Raw genomic sequence first — 26,828 nt, 5'->3', positions numbered from 1 at the left:
AACGGAGCCCCCGCTCCTTGCCCTCGGCCACAAGAGCACGGAACGCGGTTTTATTTATTAACCTGCTCCTCTCCCGCTTTGCCGCCACCTGGAGAAAGGGTTCCGCAGGCAGCAGAGGTGCCTCCCCGGTTTGGGGTATGCGGGATTTGGCAGAGGATGCTGGAGTGCAGGCACTGAGGTTTGGGTGTGCAGGTGGCCTGCGAGGAGTTCCCATAAATTATTTTGTGTGTGACTCCCCGGTGGCATTGCACGGGGGTGCCTGTGTGAAGCTGCAGATGTTCTTGCCATCAACCCCTCACCTTTTATCTAGTTTTCTGAAGAAAAAAAAAACAACTCCAAAATAACAAGGTCCTGTGCCAAAGCAAGCAAACAAACAAACAAAAAAAAAAAAAACAAAAACCGCCAACAAAAAACAACACGAAATGTGGAGCATTTCTGGGGCAGCTTTAAATTTCAGTAACAATTTTTATTGATAGCCAGCTGAGGAGCAAATTGACGTAACAGATCTGACAGATAGAAAAGTGCTTCCCCCATCCCCACCCTGCAGCATTCACCCTTTCTCCAAAGTACCATTTGAAATCCCATCCTTCCTCCTCCGATGGAAGCTAATGTTCATTGTCTTGCCCTTGAAAAGAACAATAGTGCTGCCCAGGAGCTGTGAAGAGACCAAACCCTCTGAAATGTTGAGCTGTATTAAATCTCCCCTACTTTCTAGGGGCCGGAATATACTGCTTACAGGCAGTCTGATTGCATGGCAGTCAAAACATTTTCCTCTTAAACATTTCCCCTGCCACCACTACAGTAAGAAAATAGCTGTTTATAAAGCTGTGCTTGCAACAAACTCCAGTGCTGTTTCATAAGATCAGGTGTACTGGTTGTGCATCTGGGGAATATTCAACAAATAATACCACTTTATATGATACAGATTCCATTATCTTGTATTTATTGTATTTCCAAGAGGAAGTTATTGTTGGAGTTGTTTTTGTATTAATAAGCATCACAAAAGGATGTTTTGTTTCGGTGGGTATAAGGTTTTTGTCTTCCCTTCTGTTGCTTTTCCTCTATTCTTTCACTTCACCTCTCTATATACAGCAGACTCAAGTTTAAATAGACATTGTTATGTATAGTTACATAACTCTGTCTTGCAAGTGCTGAAAAATGATCCCTGGCTTTATCTTCTATTTTTTAAAATTAACAGGTTTTGTGTATAATCTAGCACAGTCAAAAGATAGAGGGAGGCATGCTGCTACTACATAAGGATAGTTTCCCATAAATCAGAACAAAAATAATAGGAATTATACCCCAACAAATATCATATGCTGTGCTTTTGCTAGCCAGTGAGTCTTAAAACCAAAGAGTATAAATGTGTTTGCTAACGAGTGGATACTGAGTTGATTTAATGAGTTGGTGATGCAGTTGGTGACTGCTCATTATCATCAGAGAATTTAACTTGCTGCAGCAACTAAGAAAATAAATGAGTACAGCTCAGACTGGACTGTGTTGTGAGCAAAATGAGAACTTCTCCTCTCTGCAGCTTTAGCAGTCTTTGGTTTTTCCTGCTTCGTATCAGTCATGCTGAGCTGTGCTTCAGGTTCTTTAACCATCCATTGCTGATCTTTCCAAGGATGGCTATGGAAGTGGTGCCAGACTCTGCCTCTCATGAGCAGAGGGAGTGCCCAGATAGGTAAACAGAGGTCTTGACAGCTGGAGATTAACAACAAGCCTTCTCTCAGAATAAAGGGCCATTCTTCTCCCAAGGGGTGGAGAGGGAATATTAGGACTCTGGTTATCATCTAACAGACATTACAGGAGATAAAGGAGCTCCAAAGGTGTGGAAAGCTCTGACTACAGCTTGAGCAGGTCAGGTTGTTTATGAACAAAAGCATGCCAGGAGTCCTGCTGGACTCTGCCAGTGCTGAAAGTGTTTGGTTGAATGGAATCACCTTATTCAGGTACTATTTATGGGAAGAAAACAGCAAAACTCTTCCCATTCTGTAGCCTACATTTTATGGGGCTTCATTCCTTAAATACCAATGTGCCCTCAGAGCTGTGGGTTATTAGATACTGCAGCACAGCACATAAATAATGACATTTGTTTTATTTTGGAGTTGTTAGGAAATCGGTGTCCCTGTAGGGTATAAATACAGTAGAAGAGGGTTTGTGTGTTTGTGCTTCAAGACAAAAGTTCTTTATTCTTAAAATATACAGTTGCAGAGAAAACTGTATATTTAAAAAAAACTGATTATTTTTTCCCTCCTTCGTGCAGAGTTTTAGAATCTGGTTCTGATTGCTTGGGCTTTGCTGTTATTGCCTGGTTTTTGCATGGTGCTGAAACTCAGAGATGTATGCAGTGAAACTTTAAAACTGTGTTGAGTTTTGGAAATGTTCACCTGTTTAAAAAAAAAGAAAGAAAGAAAGCCAGCCTACAGAGAGTTTTAAAAATAGCCCAAGTCCTCCTGGAATTCAATTACAGATGCCTACCAGCTGCTTCCCCTGCCCAGGACCTGCATTTCTAGTTTCTCTGTTCCTCTGGATGTTCCTTGCAGGGGAACAGCCCGTGTGACATGACTGATGAACAGAGAGATTGGAGAGAGAGGTGCTGGGGTATGGCCCCCTGCCATCCTTGCATCCCACCTGCTGCTTGGGCTGTCCTTTCATAGTCACGATTGGAGCTGTGCGATTGTTGTACAATGTGGATGCCGGCTGTGCGGCCACTGCTGCGACTGGCACTTTATTCTCATGCTATGTGCAATGACTTTTTCAAAAGCTTTTTATTTAGCCCCTGTAGCACTGTGTCTTACAAAAAAAAAAAAAAAAACATTATAAGAATCCTGTCTTCTTGGATCTGTATTCTGTCTGAGTTCACAGGCACACATTATGTCCCCCATTTGCTAAAACACCGAAGTGCAGACCCTGAGCTAAACTGCAGGCTTCATTTCCCCTGGAAATATATGCAGATTGTAATAGATTTGCCCATAAGTGCCCATGCTGGATTCTCCCATAATATGGACCTTGCCCTTAAGGAATTGTTTCCCAACTTGCGGTGTAGGATCAAAATAAAAAATAATAATAATAAAAAAAGGCAAAACACAAAAACTCTGCTCACTTATTAAATTACATGGACTGTCTTTTGTTGAGTATCATCTTTTTTTTGGTCTGGTTGCAGATGATTCAGCTGTCCAGTTGCAGGAGAACATTTTCCAGCAACGTAGTTTGGATGTAATCCTCTTTCTGGTATTGTCCTGTTTTCCCCCCATAGGCTTTCTGTGTGTGCCCATCTGTGTGTGGCAGTGACAGGAGCTTTCCACCCAGTCTGGCTGTCTGCAGGATCTCACTGGTTCTGTGCTGCCTTGCTCTCTTGGGTATGGTTTGACTCTTTGATTGGGAAGAATATGGTTTGAGGGTTTGTGGCAGAAATTCATTTACTAATTCATAGGGGAGGGAAGTGGGGGAGGAGAGGAGAGGAGAGGGAAGGGAAATAATTCTTTGGTACAGAACAACAATCCTCCAAGGACATAGTTACAGTATTTCTTGTTAAAGTACAACGTGTTTGTTTTCAAATCCTGTTGAAAATGCAGTGATTCTGTGGCTTAGGCTGTTGCCTGCTTAGCACACAGCTATGCTGCAGATACAGCTGTTCTGAGCTGAGCAGTCCCTGCTTGATGTCTGGTCCCACTGATTTCACGAGACAATTCTTATTCACAGGTCTTCACATAATATGACATGGCTGCCTGAGAGCTGGAGACATGAACGCCTTGTTTGATTTGAGATTTCTCACTGATTTTTAATTTTGGTGCAGAGATCCCAGCAGAACTGATTTTAATTAAGAACCTGATCTATAGCTCTTAGATGTAATGATGGGATGTACCTGCTTACAGTGTGCAGTGCTGCCCTGCCTTGGGGATCTCTAGGCTAGCTCCAAATTAACCCATTTAATAAATTAGTTTCACAAGCAGAATTTTGCAGCTTCCCTTTCTGGTGCTGTCTTGTTTTGTTTTCTGAGGTTCTTCTCCATAGTGATGCATGGATGCACCCACAGCCTCTTATGAGCTGAGGTCAGATTTGGTGTTAAAATCAAGCAGTTCTTTACTGTTTGATATGTAGATTTATTTTTTCATCCTAAGATTTTAAGTTAGGATAAAGGTCAATGCTTCCAACTTTTATTTTTAAAGGAGGCTGATACCTGTGTGATATAAGTGATGAAGCTGATGTCTGAGAAGCAGAAGTGCACACAGCAAGTCACTGGAGCTGACAGATTTCAAAGGGGTGTAGCTGGTTGTGTAAGCCACTAGCTTGGATGGTTTGATGTAATGCTGTTTCCAGACACTGTGGGGATTACATGTGCCAGTGCTGGGTGTTGCCAGACAGTAACCACAGCAATTCACCCTCAGCATAATTACCACCTACAGCAAGGCTAGCAGCTTTTAAATGAGGAGGAGTGGGATTCTTTATCTAGGAAAACACCAAGGACTTTATGTCTTTCTGTAAATCCACTTAATTTCTTCATTAGAAGGGAAAGGAATAGTGACAAACCTCAGCCAACACTGTGCATAATGAAGTATTTCTTTAAATACTCCCTTTGATATTAAACTGTAGCACAGCAGAATCCAGAAAAATCAGGTGGCTTTTCTTGCAGCTCATGCAGCATTAGCAGTGGTTTTGGATATGCAGCACAGCACTGTTACATGGGAGGCTTTAATGTGCATTTTGAGCACTTAGTTTCCTTCTCTCTGGATACTAAAATTAATAATATTGTAAGTATAGCTCTAGCCACTTACAGGCCTCTTTTGGATGGTTGATTGCTTAAAATATGCAGCAACATTGTTAGAGGGGAAAATGCCAAGTTAAAAATTCATATTTAATTCTTTGCTTCCTTTTCTTACCTACTTTACTAATTCATCTCATTAGTAGATTAAGAAACAAGTTGTCTTGCAGCTGCAGAGCTTGTTTTTGTGTGGATGTGGGGGGATTGTATCCTTCATGGAGTGCAGACATGCAAAAAAAGATGCTTGGGATTTGGTTGTTTTGCTGTGCTGGTAGGAGTAACAGATCAGGGGAATGTAAGGTGGCTTCCTTGGCACCTGATCCAAATCCCATTAAAGCCAGTAAAAAGATTTCTAATGTTATTAGAGCCATGATGGGATCACTCCAGCTGCACTTTCCTCATGCCTTTGCTGCTAGCATTGCCTGCTCAGAGTTCCCAGTGGGATCAGTCATAACAAGCAGGAACTTTTGTACCCTTGCTCTCTGGGAAACTGGTGTTTACTGGTTTAAAGGTTTCCCAGTCATTGCACCTGCTCCTGACCATTACAAAATTAGTGTAGCTCTAGTAAAAAATGCTGAAGAAGCTGCAGGGGGACCTGAGCAACCACAGTGCTCTCAAACGAGCCAAGTGGGCCCTTGGTGCTATTATTTAAAATCTGCCTACCTGGTTTGCAGATAGAATCGATTACTTTGCCATTTATGTGATCTGCATTATTCCTTCTTGTAACTATGGGCACAAAGGCTGACATTGAAAACGTGGTCTCTTGTGGCACAGGTCTAGGGTTTCAGTCATTTGGACGAGCCCCTTTTGATTTGTTCCATGAAGGCTGAAAAATGGTTCTGTGCTGCCAAAAATATTTGACAGAGCATGAAAGAAGTCCAGTTTGCTCTGCTAGGTATGTCTGCAAAGTGCTGGAGGAGTACTTGCTGTTTGCTTATGAAACATTGCAGGTATGCACAGCTGTGCTCAGCTGAGACTCAGGAGCTGAATGCCCTTCTCTGCATCCCGCATCAGCACCAACTTCTTGATTGCTCCTCAGCCTCTAACTTGCAGCTCTCCCAGCAAAGCATTCTGCTGTCCTGCTTCATGGAAGGGTTTGGCCATCACAGCTTTGCAATAAATACATCTATAATCTTGTTGTTGAAGCATCTTAATTAATGTCGTAAGAGCTGGCTTTCGAGCACTGCTTTTGAGCCGTGTGAGCTCCTGGCTGTGGAATACTTGAAATGATCATAAATCTCCTTGAGATGGATTTTTCATCCCCTGAAACATAACCCCAGCCCCACTTGCACCTGAACTTCTTTTGTGTGTAGTTTAATACCAGCAGCAGGAGAAAGCATCTCAAGTGATTTCCTGTGAACCTTTGCTCGAGGTGAAGGAGGAGACAGATGCATTCACTGCCTGAAAAATGGTTGGCTGTTGGATCAATAGATCAGATAGTTTGGTGTGAGGGACTGAATCTCTTTTGCCACTATTAGAATGGTATGAAGCAGATTTTCTTTTCTCATCATTCACACTGTCTGTGTGGTAGGTGCAGTGGTAGTTAGGCCAAGAGATGGGCTTGCATTTGTAAAGCTAAAAAATCTCCGGCCTCTCTTGAGGCTGAGGGCATTCAGTAGGCACACAGCTCGCTGCCCAGCAGGCACAGTCAGCATCTCACCACAAAGACCCCATGCTCTTGGAAGGATGTGGGAATAATACATCTCATGTGAAAGCTCTGTCCTTCAATGCAATCAGTGTGGGTGATGCCATAAACCCTGTGGTAGTATTTACAGAGTAACTTGTGCTGTTAAAGGGAAAATTTAAAATAATTGTGGGATTTTTGACTCTGACTGCATTTCCCTCTGCCTGTGCTGTTGGCTCAAGTTTGGAGTCCTAATTTAGGTAGAACTTTAGGCAGGAGGAGAATATTCTGAGGCACACTGCCTACTTGCAGGTAGTGCACACTCCCATTATCATCAGTGCTATGGAAAGAACACAGCATCTTTCTGGAGCAGACTGTAAATTAAGGCCTGCAAGATCTGGCCATGTCCCCTCAATCCTACTTTTGTCTTTTGCCTTTGGATAGAAGATTTATATTTGCATGTCACAAAGCAGATCAGAATGGTTATCTCAGAGCTCATTGTTATTTTGCAGTGTTTTTATGAGGCTGGCAGCCTAATGCTGCAAAGTTGTTTGTAATGTTAAGCTTCTACACCTAAAGCAGTGAGGTATCCATGGTAACTGTCTTGCCTGTACACAGTCCCTCGGCAGCCTTTTCACACAGGTCAGAGCACGCACATTCCCAGAAACTGACTCAATTTAGTCTGCCTTAAACATCAGGTAATTTTAAAAAGGCACTGGCTCTGATATATTTTTTTTCTTTTTTGGTAATAGAATTTGGTTTTAATTAGCCATTCGAGCATTCTGCTAGTGAAAACAAAATAAAACACCTTTGCCACTGTAAATATATCTGTTGCTCAGACCTATTCAAATTAAACCTGAGTCTTGTGCTAAAAATGTTAAGGGCTTTGCAGCAAGCAAATTCCAAATTAAAGTTTCTACTTAACACTGCAGAAACATCCTGCTGTGAGGTTTGCAATAGCGTTTTTTTCATCTAGGTCCTCTGTCAGTACTTGGTATACTCAGTTTCCTTTGACTTCTCTCATAGTTGAGTTCAAGATTAGACTCCAAAAATTACCCTACTTCCTTCCCCATCTCCTTGTTGATTTGCAGAATACATGTTCATTAAGATGAGTTTCTGTTCTTGTCTATAATGATTTTTTGCAGTTGTCTGAGGTACTTGTCTGCATATACCAAAGCCTGAGGAAAATTCTCTGCAGAACCAGCTGCCATGCTTGGAACTTTTTCATCTGCCAGCTTGCTTCCATCTTAAAGTTTTCCTGTCTAATTTTTTTGGACATCATTTTGCTTCATCTTGGTTTGTTCTGTCAGTTCCAATGCTTTTGCTAAAGTGAATCATCAGGTGTGTTTCTGCTGGGAGTTTGGCTTGGTGACTCAAGTGTGGAGGAGAAGAAAAAGGCTCAACTTTTAACCAGATGCTTTCTTCCCAAGTGCTCACTTGCCCTTTCCCAGTGTCCTCCAGAGCTGCTTTGTTAACCACAGGATTGGCAGCGTAACTGAGGGGCAAAAGCTACAAATCAAGTGTCACATGGATTATAATGTGTCCTTGGAACAGCCAGGGGATAGGGAGGAAAAAGGCAGATTCAGAGGGGACAAGGAGGAAGAAAAAAGATGGAGGACAGCAAAGAAGGAGAGACAAAATCCAGATCCTCTCCTGGTCTCCTGCATCATCCCTTCTGCACTATATAAATCTGTCAGGCTTTTGGCTGAGTCTCAGCAGCTCGTGGTGCCACAGTTAGAATACTAATGCTTGCTTCTACTTATGAGGAGTTTTAGGCCAGAGAGGGACATTAAGTATGTAGGTGGAGGCATCAAGTGACACTCAGTCCTTTGCAGTAAAAAAAGCCATTTCATCATCAAGTGGACCCATAGGGAGACAGAAAGGCACTAATATGTATAGGAAACCAATTTATGAAACAAAGCCTTTGCAAAGTGCTAATTAATTAAAGGAACTAAATAATGGTGACGTTCTGGTCAGTGTTACTTAGGGCTAAATGAGGGATCTGATGTTCGCAGGTTGTCATCAGAGCTGAGAAGGCTGATGCTGTGGCTGTCTCTGCCATGCAGAGACATTCTTTGGTGCCTCAGAGGATAAGGTACTTTGGATTTTGTTAGTACAAACCAGAAGAGCTTTCTGTGGGAGTGAGAAGGAGAATTTGGAGTCACCTGGCTGAGCAAGTGAGTGTGTGTCCCCAGGTCCACACCAGCAGAATGTCTCACTGGGGAAGGGAGCCTGGAGCTTCTCTCTAAGAAGCTGCCTTTTGTTCAAAAGCTGAAGTGTTTCTACCATTGTTGGTTTTTTTTTTTTATAAACCAGTAGTATTTTGCTAAGGATATTTATCAGATAGGCAAAATGCAGATCTTTTTCATGTTAGGATTTTGGTAACGTGTTTTCTTGCTATGGGAGTTGTGTGTTTAGCCTGTTGGAGTCAGGGTTCCAGCTGATATTGTGCATCACTGTAGTGCTCTCCATGTCTCCTCGTCAGAGATTTCATAAAAGCTGTTTGCCTCTTGAATTTATGTTGGGTTGCACTGGATTTTGGATCCAATACAAATAGATTTGGTACACTTCATATTCTCTTTTAAACACATGTGGATTGCTAAAGAGGGTCAAACCAGAGGATTAAGAGTGTTTCTTGCTGTGTGGCCATCACCAGATGCTTCAGAAGGTCTAAGAACCCCCACTGCAGGCAGACTTCAAGTTTTCTATTCTTCCTGAAATATTTGGATAATCCTTAACAGTAGATCATAAATCTGTGGGCCCTAAAGCAAGAGATTTTGTCCTCTTTCCCATAGTTGTTTTTTTAACATTTGCTATTGTAACTGGTTTTACTTGTTGTCTATAGAAATGCCTGAATCCTTTTCTGAGTCTTGCTGAATTCTTGGCCTTGGTGACTTCCCATGGCTATCTAATTATGTGTGGGCTAACAATTCCTTCTTTATCACTTTTTCATTGATCCTCTTCACATTTCATTGGGGGCTGCTTTTTTAGTGGGAGAAGAGACAGGAATTCCCAACCTCCCATCCCCACCCCATTGAAGCTTTGCTGTGCTTTTGCCCTGTGTTTTTCGAGGTGAGCAATCTCAATCTGTAATACCAGAGTTTTTCCATACCTTTGTGTGCTCCCAGCACTTCTCTGACCCTTCTAGGAAATGGCAACTTGTTGAAAACACAGCTCTTAGATGAAACTGTGTCACTGATTCAATTTAGAGCACTAATTTTGTCTGTATAATTTCTCACTCTACTCCATGTTTTCGCAAGATTTTTTGCTGCATTCAGAGCAGAGGATTTTACCAATAATCGGAATTGCCTGAGCAGTCAGTTCTCTAGCCTCTAAAACTGTTGGTGGGTTTTGTTTTGTGTTCATTAAAAGCACTGATTTGGTGCCATGCCTGTGCAGTTTAATTCCAGTTACTGGAACTGTAAAATTCTTGTTGGTTTTCATAATGCTGTTGAGCCCTGATGTTGGGATGTTGTGTGGCATTTATCAAAGAGATGTCAGGAGTGGAAATATCAGCACCCTTGAAACACAGGAGAAAAAAATTGCTGTTCGAGGACTTCCAGAGCAGGTTTCCTGCTGGCTCCCAGTCAATCTGTGCTGTCCTTAACACCTCTAAAGAAGCCCATGACATTGTATTTCCATAGCTACATGCTGTGCATATAGGGACATTCAGTGATAATATAGTTCTCCTTGGAAGCAATAGACATTTAGGCATTATAATGGCAACAGCTTCATAATAAATATATGCTAAAATCTGGTATGATGAAACAGCTAATGCACATGTGCTGCAGTCTTATGTGGGATATAAATAACTCCACAATTTTAGCAAATATTAAATATAAAGGGGCAATTTAATATTATGGGTGAACAGCTTGCATATTAAATTTTATATAAACATGAATCTGTCTATTAGTAGTGGGAATTTGAAAAGCTGAGACAGGCTCATGAAAATGTGACTTCATCTCCCCTTTGTCTGTACCTTTGAACAGCTTATTTAATTTCAAGCAAATTTTGGTCGTTTTTTCAATCAGTTGTGGAGTGGCTTCAATGTTTTAGGTTTTTTTCTGTTTAACATAGAAGATAACTTTTTCCTGATCTTGGGAAATCTGACATTTAGAAATTGTTGTTGCTCCTGAAATAAGATGACACCTAAAAAACTATTGGGCTCTGGTGTGACAGCCAATATATCTCTGACAGTTATTAAAAACAAAATGCTACTCTCTTAATACGACGTCTCAGTTTCATGCAGCAACTTTGGCTAATAGAAGTAGTTTGTGGACCTTCTGCTGCAATGCTGCACAAAGTCAGAATTATTTCCATGGCAGTCTTCAAAGGATGTTATTGGATTTATTTGTTTGAACTGATGAAATTTTAGACTCCAAGAGTGAAAAGCTAATATTGGCCTCTAATTTAAAAGGGAAGATTTTGAACTGCTTTGGAAAAGAGAGGTTTTTCCTAGCAAAAGTTGCCTTCAAAAATCAGAATGTCTGTCTGTTGTTTGGAAGAGAAGCTCTGTTATAAAAAGTTCAGATATGTCAGGAAAGACCAGCTCCATCACCAAGTCACTGTAGGTTTGGGAATCAGTGAGTAAAGTCCAGGATGATCCCTGAATGAGCCTGGAGAGGTGCTTATCCTGCTCACTTAAGAATGACATTAATGGGAGGTGAGGTAGCCTGGCCTAGCCCAAGGTCTGAGCCAGGAGCTGGTTCCTCATTGCTGGGGAATAAACCTCCCAAAGGCTTTTTCCCAGCCTCCTGAGGAGCTCAGCACCAGGGATGTGGTAGAGCTCAGCTGTTCTCTGTGGCAGCCCAGCCTTTGCCAGGGCAGGAACAAGAGCTCAGGTGGGGAATGACGTTGTTTTAGTCACAAGATGATCCAGTTCTCACACTTGATCAAGGGGTCCTTTCCTTCTGGTGTGGCTTTACCTCCTAATCCTGCATTGCTATTATTTCTTACATACTTGGGAATGGATTTTCTGTTTGAGAAAGAGGAGGTGTGGCTCCTTGTGGTGACAGCCAAGTGTTAGCAGCGATGTCCGTGCTGAGAGTCAGCAGCAAGGATCTGACAAAAATCAACAAATCTACCAGAGGAGTTGCTTAATATTTATTTGATATTTGTCATCTCTGGCAATCAAAGTCCATCCACATATTTTAAGGTTTTTTTCCTTTTCTTTCTTTTTTTTTTTTCCTGGTTCTCTGGTTCTGGCCACACAGGTTTCACATTTCCAAGTACTACTCCTAGGACCAGGAGCAGTAGAAATTAGCATAGTGGTGGGGTCATTGGTTTTGTTCTGGACTTCTTATTTAATGTAGACTGGAATTCTCATACAAGCACAGAATTTTAGGTGCTGGACTTCAGGTGCCAGTTTGTTGGTGAGGATGGAACAGGGAAGCTTTATAAATATAATTGCTTGGTGAAAGATTCTGACAATATAGAAACTACAGACGAGATTGGAATGAAAGCAACTTTTGAGTTCTCTTAGTTACTGAACACTGGGAAAACAATGGTATGGCTGAGAAGGTAATCTCCTTCTTGATGAAACAATACCCTCTCCTTGCAGGCAGGTCCAAGGGTCAGAAGCAGACCCTGCCTGCTTAGCAGGAGGGGTCCAAAGAGTAGTTTTTAGGGTTTAAAGTGTAACACAGTATGGTAATGTAGTAGTTCTTATAGGCTGTATGTAAATGCTATAGGATTTGTATCTTGTACTAGATTAGTGACTGAGAATCAGAATATTCAACACAGAAGATGATTTAATGTATTGTAGCAGGAACTTCAGTCTCTTTTTCGCTCTCTCTTTGCTCTCTCTCTCTTCTTCTCTCGGCCCTGCTCCAAGCTGCGGCTGGCAGCTCCCAGCAGGGCTCTGCACCCACGCCCTGGCAATAAAACTGCATGTCCACGACCTAGCCACAGACATCTCTTGTCTCCGTCCATCCCGACTGTGCTGGGGACCCTCTGCCGCTCCTACACCAGTTATTATCCTGATATCATCCTGAAAAGGATTATACAGTTGGGAGAGTTGACGTGAATAAAAAAATTCCTGATCAAATTTACTGGAAATTTATTCAAGCTTACTACTACTACTACTTACTACTTTTTTTCTTTTTTTTTTTTTAACTGGGGAACATGAATTATAAATATTTTCAAATTATCCCTGTCAAAATGGATAGCTAATAAAGTGCTAGACTTGTAGTGTTTTCTAACTTTGCTCTACTTTTCTGTTTGTTTGAAATGCCACCTAATTTCACAGATGTAGTGAAAGCAGTGCAGGAGCTGGCTTTGTTCCAGGTGGGAATTGTTCTCCTCTGCTTAGAAAAGGAGGGGGGTGCTTTGTTTTCCCTGCTGTGCTGTGCAGCACAGAGCAAAGGGACAATCTGCCCATCACTGCAGTCACCACTTAAGGCATCTCCTGCTGTATCCTTACCACACCCACATTATTTTTTGGAGCAGATTTGTTCTGGTTTTCCAGCAAGGTGGATGCTAAGACAATGTTTCCACACACCACTGATAATGGTTTAAATATTTCTGCTGCCCTGAACCCCTGCAAGGTTGGTTCCCTTCTGCTGTTCCTGTTTTGCTGCATCGATGGAAGCTGCTGGAATATGTTTTGACCAGCTGTTTTCCTTTGCACTAGCCACAAGTATATTTGGAGGCTGGCACAAGCACATAAACACACCTGGTTTTTTTTCCCCTTTAATGCCTGAAATCCAAGAAATCAGCAACAATTTGGTATCTGTTTCCATCTAAGAATGCAAGAGGCGTTTCCCAGAAGTGTCAGGTGTGTTGATCATTTTGTCAGGCTGGCTCTCAGGGCACTCTGGATACAGGGTTGCTGATCATTGTCCAAAGCACATCTTTAAATCATGGAAAGACAGAATCTGGCAGTTCTGTGTGTTGAATATAGTGGTGTTCTGAGGTGAGTGGCACTGAAGGAAAAAATGGTCAGTTTTGACTCAGTCTTGGGATTGTTTTGAGACAATTCAGAAGCCCCTTGATTATTTTGCAAGAATGCTGAAAATTAGTTTCTTTTATAATCACTTAAAAAAATAATATAGACATATAGAACACTTCTAACTGAATAATTCATATTACTGTGAACATTTCTGTTGGTTGAAGAAAGTGACAAAGGACATGGTTTATTGTTATGTACACAGTAAAACTAGAAACTGTTAAGAACTAATGAGAAGTACTCATTTAGTATAATATTAGTACAACCCAAAAATCATGTCAAATACAAAGAAAAATTTTGAAAAGCCTATACCTTGGGTTGCAAAATAATTCTGATAACCTGCTTTAGAAAGTGCCATAGGTTCCTTCGAAGCTAAGCAGTGACAGAAGTACAAATTCTGAATTTCTGCAGTGTCATCAACATTCTTCAGGGTGACCTCATTGTGGCCTTCCAGTGCCTGAAGGAAGGATAGAGAGAGACTCTTTACAGGGGCCTGGAGTGACAGGACAGGGGGCAATGGCTTCACACTGACAGAGAGCAGGTTTAGATTGGAAATGAGGAAGAAATTGTTCCCTGTGAGGGTGCTGAGGCCCTGGCACAGGTTGCCCAGAGCAGCTGTGGCTGCCCCTGAGTCCCTGGCAGTGTCCAAGGCCAGGTTGGAGGGGGCTCTGAGCAACCTGGGATAGTAGAAGCTGTCCCTGCCCATGGCAAGGGGTGGGACTGAAGGACCTTTAAGGTCCCTTTCAAACCAAGCCAGGCTATCATTCTATGATTTTGTGATCTTTATTAGTAGTCAAGGAAGAAGTCAATAAGTCAGTGGAACTGGTGGCAGGTAAAAATTAGCAGAAAACTGAAATACAGAAGTGCCTCCTGAGCTAACTTGAAAGCTCTGAGCCAATAGGTGAAGATTCTGCTGTATCTGATCCAAACCAGGGCAGGCACTGCATCTACAGAGCATCCCTTAGCTAGTAAATCAGGTGTCTGTAATACTCTGGCTTTGAAGTTCAACATAGTAGCAATATGGCAAAAGAGAATTATGTCATGAAATTGGTGTTTGGCCACTTCTCTTATTTTCCATTGCTGCCTGTCACAAATTGCTCATAAAACGTCAGAGCATGGTAGTGCTCATAAGTATGCATCTGGAAATCAAGTGTCTGTTTTGGTAAATATTCACATTAGGGCACTTAGGGGTAATTTTTCTTTTCTTGTGGAGTATGAGGAGTTCCACAGAGAAATCCTGTTAAAAATAATGGGATTTGTGTGCATAACTCCCTGTGCATCACTTTGAAAGTTTACCCCCTGCAGCATAAGAGTTAGATAATTTTAGTCTTTGAAAATTGTGCTTCTCAGATCTGGTCTTTTCCTACAGTCTGTTATTGATTGTGCACTCATAAATGTTTCTGAATAATTGTGATCAAATCTTACATTGTTTTTCCTTCTGTGGTGGAGAACTTGAGTTACTGTGTATCTCAGTGCTTTGTCTTGTACTGGAGGAAGTCTGAAAGGAAAAATTACAGAGGTGCAAACATGACCTGGTTTGTAAGTGCACAGTTTATATGCACAAGTAACAGATATAAACAATAATATTTGCCCACAGCAAAGACTTGTTCTCTCTATATATATAAATACATATATACATATCTAGAGATCTGATATTTGAGCAAAAAAAAAAAAAAAACCATTCAGCAGCTACTAATACCTTATGGCCTAATAGAAAATTATATAATTACAAAATCAAACTGTGTTTTTCAAAGTGTTTTCTTCTCAGTCTAAGTATAAATGTCCCAATGCTGTGGTTTTCACTAACCCAAACAATTTTTCTCTCTTGCTGTATTCCTAGTGGAGCCACTTTTTAGAGTTACTGCCAAAAAAATCTTTCTCTTAATATGATGCTTTCCTGAGTTTCTTCAGGGTGCAAAATTGGACGGTTATCAGGCAAAATCTGTGGGTTTTCTTGTGACATATCCAGTATTCTTTTCCCTATCCATATTGAAAATGGACTGGCAATAGCAGTTATTTTGCAATAGTTTGGCGCTTAAGCTTCCAGCTTTCTATGGAACCTGGAACTGCAAAGGAAAGAAAAATTAAAAGACTGCTTGAAAAATGAACTCCTTTTTAGACCAACTATAGTTTGGTTTTAAAGCAGGTCATGCTTGGGGTTTTTTTAATCTGAACCTGTTAATGCATCTCTGCATTAGTTACAGTCTCAAGTTTATCAGTTACTATTTGTGATGCAGGAAATTTGTATTGAGAGAAGTGGGATTCCTCCCAGTTTTGTGTAGGATTGAACAATGGCACATTTTAAATGCGGGGTGTCTCTGCTTAATGAGAGACAGCTGAGAGGTGTGGGTGGCCAGCTCTGTTCTCCTAAGAGAACTGTGTCATGAAGTCTGGTGCATATTTTGGGTTGTTTTTTTTCTTTTTAGACTTGGATAAAACACTTTTGCCTGGCAAAGTGCATGTCTGCTCCTTCTCCTACTTAAGTTGCTGGCAAATCTCCCGTTGATTTTAGTGGAAGCAGTACTGGACACCAGCTGGACCCAACTTCATATTTGAAAGTGCTTTTTTCCCTGGTGTGAATAAACGCCCCAGTGTGCAAATAACTGCACTGTTGGGTGTCATATTTTATTGGTGAAAATATATCACTTTCAACTATCAGTTGGCTATGAAAACATCTTGTTGCAAAAAGATCAAAACCAAGAAAAAGCTCACTCTGTGTAAAAACAAACAAACAACTCCCCAAAACAAACAACTTCTCCCAATTTGTGAGCCCCCTGGAAGTTGCTGGCATCCCGAAAACAGAAATTTTCCACTTTGTGGACATAATAGGAGTCAAGACTTCGGGGCTCTCTTCCAAGCCCGGGCTTGTGCAACACCATGCGTGTGGTAGCCATGGCCTCAGCTGATCCCTTTTGGAGACAGGGAGATTTCTGTGTCATCTTGCATTTCAAGAGCAGGTTGTATCATAATTTAAAGACTTTTAAAACCAGTTGTGGTATCTCCACAGAAACCACTTGCACAAAACTCCTTCTCCCACCATATTTTGTCTCCAAGAGAAATAAGAGAACAAAATGGGTGAAAAGCTACAACAACAAAAGCAACAACCAAAAAAATCGTCCTGAAGCGGGCACTCAGACTAAGTAGACTAGAAATTTCATTTATAAATGATGACTAGAAACATGTAGAAGTAGGTGTCTTTTAAACAGCCTTCATAGAAAGCCTCATCTATATTTACTACAGGAAAAGGTAGCATGATGTCTTCATAGATTATGTGAGATGACATATTTTTTTCACCCAGCTTGTTCTCCTAATGTAGACCACAAGATCTTCAAATAGTTTCTGTCTGAGAAGCCACCTAGTCGTGGTTTAGTAACTGCCAGCAGTACAGACTATCACACCTCTTCTTAAGCTGTTCCAATAGCTGAATGCCACTACTGTTATATAAAACAAAAATAAAATTCATAACCCACAAACTGAATAACCCAGCTGCCTCTACCTCTTTTCTAGCTGAATTTCTCCGTTTTCAGCTTCTCACCAGTATGTCTTGCACCTTTTATCTTTAGACTGAAGTCATCCATTATATCAGATTTCTTATGTAGATAGTCAGAAACAGTTCATGCTTGGACTGATAAACTCAGTAGATTGAATACCTTGAATTTCTGATGAAAAGACTTGTTTTATTCTCTAATCACTCTCATGGAGCTTCTCCAAACCTGATCCAATTTGTCAGCATCCTTGAACTGTGGACACCAACTTGTGATGTGGTGTTATTGCTACAGTAATGTGCTCCTGCATGTGAATAAGTGAGAGAGTCTCACAAATCCCACATAACAGCTCTTGTTACCCTTTGCAGAACTGTGGGATTTGGGGAGTTGTCATTGCACTGATTTTTCTCCCAGGCTTTTCATTCTTACCCAAAGTCATGACCTCCTAGAACAGAATCCTCAATTTTTTTTGTGTGTTCTGTATTTTATTGTTAATAAGACATACAGAGGCTTGGACATAATGACACTCATATTGTTTACTTCTAGTCATTTTAATAAATGATGCCTAAATTGTTAGTAGTGACTTGACCTTATCCCCTCTTTTTGTGTGTCCTTTCCAAACACAATTAATAATTATTTTCTGTATTTAATTTCATTAAGAAAAGCCCCAAATGAGGCAGACAATACATGCTTCATGAGTTTGCCCATTAGAAGCCCATATATTTGTGTATGATTTCTTGCTTTAAATTGCACATTGAATTCTATCAGTCACTGAGTTGTTAAGCTATTTGATAACTATCCTTCTGGGCTTACTTAATCAAAAATTTTGCCTTACAGCATTTTCTCACACTGCACAGTTTATCTAACTTTACCAGAATGATATTTTTATTTTTAGCAAAAGCAGAAGATAATCTTCAGAAGTTTCAGAAGGTCTGTTTTGGCAAACCTGTATTGAGGCAATTATTACAACAGGATGCCAACATTAAAACTGCCATCACTATATAGTAACTTCCTTTAATTTTGTGTTAATGGAATGCAAAATCAGCCATTCCTTTGCCTCTCCCAGAACTGACATCAAACTCATGGCAGGGAGCTGGATATCATTAAAAAGTGTAAGTACTCCCTGGTACTTTTGGAAAAGTATCATTGCATGTGAGACATCTCAGAGTTCTCTGGGATTTTGTGTCTCTTCCAAACTTTCTGAAAATCTGTATTAGTAGACCAGAGATCCCCAATAGCTCCTCTTTTATACTTGGCTGCAAGTTATTAAAATATGAAGATTTAATATGCCTAGTTTTCATACCTCTTCCTGGATTAATGCTGAAATATGCTCGCAACATCATCCACTGTATCACTGGTTGGATGTAGCTGCCTTTTCTGTGTAATCACTGATAATCTGAGCATTTCTACTTCATTAATTTAATACAGATTAAGACCCAGAAGAGATCACCAGACCCTCTAGTTTAGCCTCCAGAACGTTATATGTACAATTCCAACTCCTTAAGCAGTGTGCAGAGTTATATAAGGCAGGATAGATAAGTTTTGGTGGTGTAATAGGGAGAGCTGGTGCTGATGCAGGTATCCATGATAAGCCTTAGACTCCTCTCTCAGCCTTTGCTTCCTGGCACATCCTCATGTGGAACCAGCCTTTTGCAGGCTCAGAGAGGGCAAGTGAATAAACCATTGTATTAAGGCATTTAAATCAAGTTTAAAGACTAATGAGTATAATGAAATACGGACTGAGAAAATGGAATTTGTTTGTGTCTACATGTTCCTACTAGAATAATTATTCCCTATTGGAAACTTTTGCCTGTCAATCCCCAGCTATTTAAAACTGCAACAACAATATCCAGTTGTTGCTTTCTTGTGTCCTCAGTCTTTATCCTAGCTTTTGTTAGGGACAATGCAGTGGTATTCATCAGCAACAATAAGACTGTTATGTTTCATTGTGTTTTTTCCAAAGCTATACAATGTTCTATCCATTATGGAAGGGTTGCAGTCAGCTGAGTGATGTTTACATGTCACTTCCATACCCTAATAAGAGGTATGAAAGAAAGTGTATTGTAGCCAGCAGGGGAGAGTTTCAGTATGGAAGGCCAGGACTTCTGCCTCATAAAGAAACGTAATCAGAGAAGATAGCACTGCGCTGCTTAGTGTGCTTTTATTTTTGGCCTCTGCTTTAGTGCCACAAGTGTCAGTAGTAGCTGCAGCAAACTGCTTATTCATGCTGCTGCTGTGATCGTTTGCTTTTGGGCAGTATTAATTTTGTGGCTGTGCTAAGTTAGGAACCCATTCCCAGGGACATCAGTGGCGTGGCTGTCTGGCTTGTGCTGGCAGCGGCCAGACAAGCTGGTCCGTGTGATGGGGCTGTTCTTGACTGTGTTTGCTGGCATTCCCATAAAAGCATTCCCACACACCTCTGCCAGCAGGATCAGCACTTTTTCTGGAAGCTGGGTCTTTCCAGCTTTTTCTAGGATGGTGCCTCACAGTCACATGCTGGAGGTGATGGGTGTTTCTGATACATTCCTTGGGCGTTTCTCTGTGCATTTCTCAGCCCTGGTTCGTGTGGCTGGGCCCTTCTGCTCTTTGTAGTGGCAGCTCATTTCACAAGACTCATGGAAGTCATATGGCTGCCTGAGGTCATCACAGAGGAGATGAGGATCCCGAGTTTGCAAATATGTGGGTTGAGCCTGGGGGGTGCGTTTCTGACACAGCTGTCAGGCAAAGCAGAGGTTCCACCACATTTCTGCTTTTCAAACACGGCATCTTTGACTCTTGACACTTCAGCTTCTGGGAACTATAACTATTGTCTGGATTCATGGGAGGTTGAGAGAGAGCAGGAATCCTAATAATTAAGACTTCTTGGAAGAAGAAATTAAATCTGCTCCTTAGTTTGGATATGGGTGGAGCAGGATTCCTTCCCCCTTCTGTAGCCAGCTGGAGAAACATCTTCATATCCCCTGGTGTCTTTGAAGGTAACAAGGCAGGAGGAAGATCTGAGATGTGCTGGTAGTTACTTGCTTTGAGGTATTCAGACCCCAGTGCTAAATCATTCAGTTTATTAGTCAAAAGCTGTTTTATGGTTTTAAACATTCTTCTTGATAAAATAAGGGCTGTTTTGGTTGAACAATAAAGCTCGTGACCACAGGTAGTATTCTTAACTATCTATAGATGGCTTTTGGTGTTTCTTCCCATGACTGCTCTGTGACTGTTTATATAATTTACCATTAGTCATCAACAGACTGCAGAGGTTGCTGGTTGAGGAGGTTGACTCAAACTGAGTGGTTAGTCAAGTGCTGTGGCAAATTCCAGCCTTTCTGTTGAAAAGATCATGTCTCAAGACAGTGCCCATTCTGGATTGGGTCCTAGTTGGGAGTTAGGAAGGGTTTCTGCTCTGTGATCCCATTTGTGTGACAGTTTTATGATTCTGTGATATATATGCCTGCGAAAGCTTGAAAAGGGGCTTTAGCCTTCTTCTCAGTCCATGTTTATCAGTTCTGGTGGGAATGCTTTTCCCATCACTAATATATCTTTCTTCTTCAGGAGATGAAGAAAATGAGGTTCACTTTGCTGGGAGACACTGGATTTTGGTCCCAGCTAAAGACAGGATGTTGAGCAGGAGGAGCTGGTGCTCTTACCCATTCTAAAATTGCTTATGAGCTTGGTTACTGTACTTGTCCATTACTGTCCCACTCCAGGTTAAACCCCATCACAACCAGACTGGGAAGGAATCTGTCTCTGTGTGAGGTCCTCAGAGACTTCTGGTTCTTTGCCTTGCTCTGTAGTGTGCAGAGCACACTGGATTAATCTCACCTGGAAAATCCACCTAGTAAACTCCCTGTAGGTGATGCTTCTTATTTTTCTTGCAGCTATTGTATTTATAGCTTTTGATATTTTACTGTAGGCCTTGTACTTTCCTTGGCTGTATGAGGGAATTCTGTACAGACTATTATCAAATGAAAGCATCAAAATGGGAGAACTAAGAAAGGATGACTGGTTGGTATTGTCAGGCAGGACACAAAGTCCTGCATTTTGTCCACTTTTTTCAGGTGGACAAGACTATTGTCTTCAAGGCCCATGAAGCAGTGAAGCCCCTCTGTGTTGTGTGGTTGTCACTGCAAATATTGCCAAGTTAACAGGGAAGTGGGAGTGAGAGTGTCTGGGACTTGCTTCCCTGCTGCCTGCTGTCTGTGGGGGCCACAGAGAGGTTTTGATTGAAAACTTGACTGCTGCACTGATGTGCAGGCACTGGCAAGCTGCTGAATGCTGAGAATGCTTCTAGTGCACATATTTTTCAGACTTTTTTTTCATTAAAACCAGTTTAGTAAAAGTAGGGAGAAAATATTCAATTTTAATACCAAACACTTGAAGTGACCATTTCCCTTCTTCTGTGTTGAGCATTGGAGACCTTACTTATTCCTCTTTATGAAATCTGAGGTTGCACATACGCCTACAATTGTTGTGCCACCTTCTGCCTCTGTAAAGCTGAGTGTTGACTGCAGGTGTTCTGTGGAGACTGAAGGCAAAATAAAAATGCCAAGTAATTGGTACCCCTGACTCTCAATCCAGCGTGTCTAGTGTTGCAGAACACAAGTAAAATGAAAGGGAAGATCTTCAGAGAGCTGCATGCAAATTTTGACTGGTTGTGGTTTTGGAAGTCAAGGAACAAGGCGATACAGAGAGTGCTTTTTAAGCTGTTCTATCAAATGTCATATCTCTGTTTTAATATTTTATGTGATGTGGCTTCTTTCAGATGATCAGCTGGATTATCTGAGATCAGAGAAAAGGGAGTGGTACCACTCAGCTGCAGAAAATAGGAAGAAAGTGCTGCCATGGCAGGGTAGGGCACAGACACGCTGACTGCAGAGCACTGGCTATTTGTGGAGCTTGTTTCAATATACACATCTCACAAATAGCCAGTCAGAATTACTGAAGTGGAGGTGTTTTATTTATAATCAATAAGTTTAAAACAAACTTAAAAAAAGTTTATACAACACTATTTTAGAATTTTCCCCCTGGGATTTGTTAGATAAGACTGTTAGATACTTTTTTCTGGACAACTTTCCTGTTTGTGTGCTTACTAATTATAATGGAAAGACCTACTAAATTATGTATCTGTGTTAAACAGCTTGCTTTTCAAACAAAGGAAATTGGCCACAACTCTCATTTCTTCTATTTTTATCTTTCTCTTAAAGGGCAACACTTTAAGGAAAATCCTCCTGTATCGGTACTTTAAAGGGGAATATGGAAGTGGTATGAATGGGCCCCTGTCTGCCAGCTACAGCAAAACTGCACAAGTGGGAGGTAAATCAACACACATCATTTCAAGAGAGCAAAATTAGCAGCACCATTTTTTCTAATAGGCACATTGGACATGCTCCAGGCATTCAGTTGGTAAATAAATCAAACAGTTTCTGTAACCACTTAGAAGAGAGGTAGTATCAGACTCTTCTATTTTTAAGTTGCTCACACTTGTCTCAGATGGTGCATTTGGAGGTACCAAAGCAGGTACCAGGAAATCCCCATCCAGAAATTCAGCAAAGCAGGAAACTTTTGAAGAGAGATGGTGTTGTTTCTGGAAATTAAAGAATTTTTTGACATTCCAGATCCTTTATTGATATATGAAAAAGATCTAAGGAAAAACTTTTCACAAAAATACTGGTTAGACAACGGAACAGATTTTCCTGAGAGGTTGGAGAATGTGTCAGTTCTTGTTACAACTTTGCTGGACAAGCCTCTGATGAACCTGTCCCATCTTCCTGTGGGCAAGAAGTTTCAGCAGATGATTTCTGTAGGTCCATTATAAGCTAATTTTTTGTATCATTCTGCTGTAGAAGCCATAGGAAGTTACTGCAGGGTGGTTTCTAGGAAAACGCATAATGGATGTCATAGGAAATGAGGCTGGAGCTAGGTATAGAGCCAGGTCAGAACTGCATTTTGCATTTCAGTGCACGCTGAAAGCATGCCCAGATTTGTCAACTTTTGCAGATGTTACCCAGCTGTTCCTCCTTTACTATTTCAATACAGACTCTGAAAATCTTTGCTGTCTTAACGTTCCGTATGCCAAATTTTGCTCTCTAACAAATAAGAGACTGAAGTTTTACTATTTTTTTAGTTCTCTCTAAAAAGTGTGTGTGTGTATGGCATCATCACAAAGTCTGAAGCATTTTAATCAGTTTAATCAAAGTAGTACTGGCTGATTAAAGCAGTACTGTATTTTTACTAATGAAGTAGGCACAGTTACATCTTTAGAGAAGTATAGCAGGAAAGATGATCATCTTTGATAATAAAAGGTGGTTGATTTAATGAGCTAATACAATTTAGCAAAATTTCGTCAACCCACACCTTTAATTTGGATTAACTTGAGTCTGTGTTCTTAAAAAAAGCGTCATGATGATGGTAATGATGATGACGATGATCTAGGAGTTGGCAAAAGCATTTGGCTGGAAGGTCAGACCCATAACCAGGGTGGATTTACCAGGACACAATTTTAGTGCAGATTAGGCCTGAGATTGAAGAGCAGATTTAAAAAGGATCTCAGAGCACTGACCCTACTCACAGTTTAGTGTATGCAGCAGTGGAATTAAAAAAGGGTTCAGTGAACAAATCAATGTCCTTTCCATCTTATTTATTGTCTGAATATCCTGACAGAACAATGGCTTGGGGATTTGTTTTATTTCTTATTCTTAGAGCCCAGCATTGCAGTTTCATGCAAAAATCTTGTTTTTATCAAAGGGAACTTTGCCTGACAGAATTTCAAAATTAAATTTATTACGTTGCTATTGTGTGCTTTATCACTACTAATAGGTTCATTTTCATGTATGTGTGTGAAGCAAACACGAATGCTATCTGTGTATTTGTCTAATTTGCAGGTGGATTTTCAGGACAAGATGCAGATAAGTCTGGGGTGACCATGTTTGATATCCAGTGCCTCCTGGACAAAGAAGGTGCCTCAGAACTGGTCATAGATGTGATAGTGAACACCAGAAATGACAGGATTTTCTCCGAGGGCATTCTGCTGGGTATTGCACTGCTTGAAGGTGGAAATACGCAAACACAGGTACTTGTTTAATCTGCTTATTCACATATTGATTCTCAGGTGCATGTGGGCTGGAGACAAATAAAGAGAACCTTTTTGCTGTGAGTTCTCTGAGAAGTTTGTCACTAGAATATGTACCACTGTAATGCAAATGTAAATATGCCCTATTACTATGCAGTAGCTCTTTGGGAGAAGGAAAGGTTTTTCAGCTCTCCCTCTCTGTGTAGCACTGTGCTGCTTTTAATCTGGTCACTGCCATGTGAGCATTATCCTCAGTTCTTTTATGTCAGTCTTCGTAAAATTAAAAATTATATAGAAAAATTGTAATACTTCTAAGTTTATAAAAGCACATTATTTTCTGGAAACCTTCAGAGACATTTATCAAAATCTCCAAAGAGAAAAAAACTAGTCATTTGAGAAGACCGGTATCCCAGTTGATAGAAAATATTTGCTCTAAACTATGGTTTCTAGGTGTTTTTCTAGATATCTGCTTTAAACTATGGTTTCTAGGTGTTCTCAGCCAGATTTAGCCAAATCAGATGTTTGAGGGAAGAGAGAGAATTGAGGATATGAGGAGGGAAGGCTGGGAGAATTGGGATTGTTTGCAAACTGTTGCAAATGGTCCTCAGCCTGCTTGACATTATACTAAGGGACTGGAATTAATAACCTAAAATAATATTTAATAATAAATTCTGTCTGTAGCACAAAAAATTAATATAATCCAAGCTATAATATTATATATTTGATGTTCCATGCTTTCTCTTGTTGTTACATAATAAGTCACTTTTCACTGTTATTTGTAGATGGAATATAATGACTAACAAGTCTGGAGAAATGGAGAGTGTCACAAAGTAATTTAACTTCAAGTACAATATTATGACATTTAAAAGACTGCAAATAGCACAGTTCACCATTTTACCCAAATTTTAAAATATTATCATCAGTCTTTGTTACCAGCCTTGTATATCACTTTGTGAAAGAACTGGTCAGGCAGTGGCCAACATTTGTTCTGTGTAAGTGAAATAATTATTCATCATTTGTTTCAGAAAAAAAAATAGTGTGTTTTTGTATTTCTTCTTCTTTAGAAGATTGATATCTAAAGAATTTTTTTTGCAGTATTCGACTTACCAGCAACTAAAGGAGCAGAAGAAGTCAGAAAGGTTCTTTAAAGTGCTGTATGATCGCATGAAAGCTGCTCAGCAGGAGATCAGATCCACAGTGACAGTGAACACTATTGATTTGGGGAGCAAAAAGAAGGAGGATGACAGTGACCTCACCATATCTCTTCCCAAAAAGAGAGGTAAGGAGGCACCCCTGGGAAAGAGGGGAGCAGGGCTTTATATTGACACTGCATGTGCTGCACCACTGATGCTCTGCTGAGTTGATCAATAAGCTTTAATATTAATCATTGCCAATTTGCATATTTTGCCTGTTTTTCTCTGAATTACAGTCCATCTCAAGTTGGCCACAAGGAATTAGCTTTAATGAAATCAGTGAAGCTCTGCCAGTTTGCATCAATAAAAGATATTGAGCTGTATTTTTAGAGGAGCAAAAGCAGAGGCTGCTGCTATTGGGGATATTTCACAAGAGCAGGCTCAGGAACTGATTTCCCACCCTGTGGTCTTCCCATTGTTCTCATCATTTATTGTATATGGGAGAGAAATAGTAGGGCTTTTTGTACTAATGTTCTGTTTCACTCTGGTTTGTGGTTTATTTGGAACGTGCTATCCCTGCATGAATGTTGCTTTGATATTCTTTGTGAGTTGCCTAGAGGTCTTTGAAGAGTTAGACACCAACAAAGAAAAAGTTGCATTCATTATTACTGTTTTCTTATTGTTTAATCAAATGGGGAGAAAGACTTTCAAAAATGAAGGAAAATTATCTTCTTTTCAGTTAAGGATTCAACTCTGCATCTGAAGGAGGGAATGAAAGGACAGCTAACAGAAGCATCCTCTGCAACCTCCAAGGCTTACTCTGTGTACAGAAGAGAAATGGACCCAGAAATAGATCTGATGGGCTCAGGAGCAGATGCTGCAAATGTAGAAGAGAAGTCTGCAGAAGAAGCAGTCATGAGCCCTGCCATTGCAATCATGCAGCCAATACTGAGATTTCTTCAGCTGCTGTGTGAGAATCACAACCGAGAGCTCCAGGTAAAGTGTTTTGAGCTGAGCTTTTATAGGGGTGATGTTAGAGGGGCTGCACCTTCATAAGGGGAGAAAAACACACCTGTGCCTGGCCCCTGTTACAGAATAGGGCTCTCTGAAATGTTGGGTCCAAGGGATAAAAGAACCCTTTTCAAGAACCATTTGGGTTCTGTGTTGGAGTTCAGAATTGCTTGGGGGTCTCAGCACAGCCACATGGAACTGAGCAGGGTCTAAATGTCCCTGTTAGTAAGGTTCCTGTGCACAGCTGGTAGATCACTTACCACAAACTTGAAGAGCACAGGACGTTTCTGGGTACTGCCCCTTTCCCAAAGTATCACAACAGAAGGCTTTAGGATGCTCTGTGTGTCCCTGCTGTCAGTTCTTTTGGTAGAAATTACTGTCCCCATAGCAACCTCTGCAAAATGTATTTTCTGCAAAAATACATCAGTGCCGTGGCCAGGAGTGGTTCCTCCCCTTCCAGCTGTGGTTGGGGTGGTTTGAGCTGAGCTCCACAATGTGCCACCAGACCTGCTTAGCTGTGGGGCAACAGCTTCCAAGAGAAGGGCTGTGATGGGTGACTGGGAGCAGGTCTGCAGGACATATAAAAGACATTTAAGACCAGTGCAGATGTTTGCCAAGTTCACTTTCCTAAGCCTTTACTGGTCTATGATTTAATCAGATAATAGTTCTCAATTGCTGCATTAAGGCCTAATAAATTTTCTATAGTAGTGCAGTGTGCTTCAGTACCTGAGACACAGTAGTCATATGGTTATAAATTGTATCCTTCAACATTTTCATGAAAAAAGATTAAAAGACTTTGCCTTG

General features: G+C 40.8%; 1 protein-coding gene across 1 annotated transcript in view; it reads left to right on the top strand.

Annotated features, from left to right (window-relative positions):
• ITPR2 (inositol 1,4,5-trisphosphate receptor type 2) overlaps window positions 1-26,828 on the top strand; it is a 242,890-nt gene that overhangs the window by 143,181 nt on the left and 72,881 nt on the right. Inside the window, exons 37-40 of the mRNA XM_031061432.1 lie at window positions 22,016-22,124; window positions 23,693-23,880; window positions 24,976-25,159; window positions 25,753-26,009. Of these exons, the coding sequence (XP_030917292.1) occupies window positions 22,016-22,124; window positions 23,693-23,880; window positions 24,976-25,159; window positions 25,753-26,009 (738 nt within the window). The remainder of the gene's footprint in view (window positions 1-22,015; window positions 22,125-23,692; window positions 23,881-24,975; window positions 25,160-25,752; window positions 26,010-26,828) is intronic.

This window comes from Geospiza fortis, unplaced genomic scaffold (assembly GCF_000277835.1).
Source record: "Geospiza fortis unplaced genomic scaffold, GeoFor_1.0 scaffold8, whole genome shotgun sequence".
In the NCBI taxonomy this organism is placed as follows: Eukaryota; Metazoa; Chordata; class Aves; order Passeriformes; family Thraupidae; genus Geospiza; species Geospiza fortis.
The sequence above is the reverse complement of the archived record's forward strand: the minus strand, read 5'-3'. Positions and strand labels throughout refer to the sequence as shown.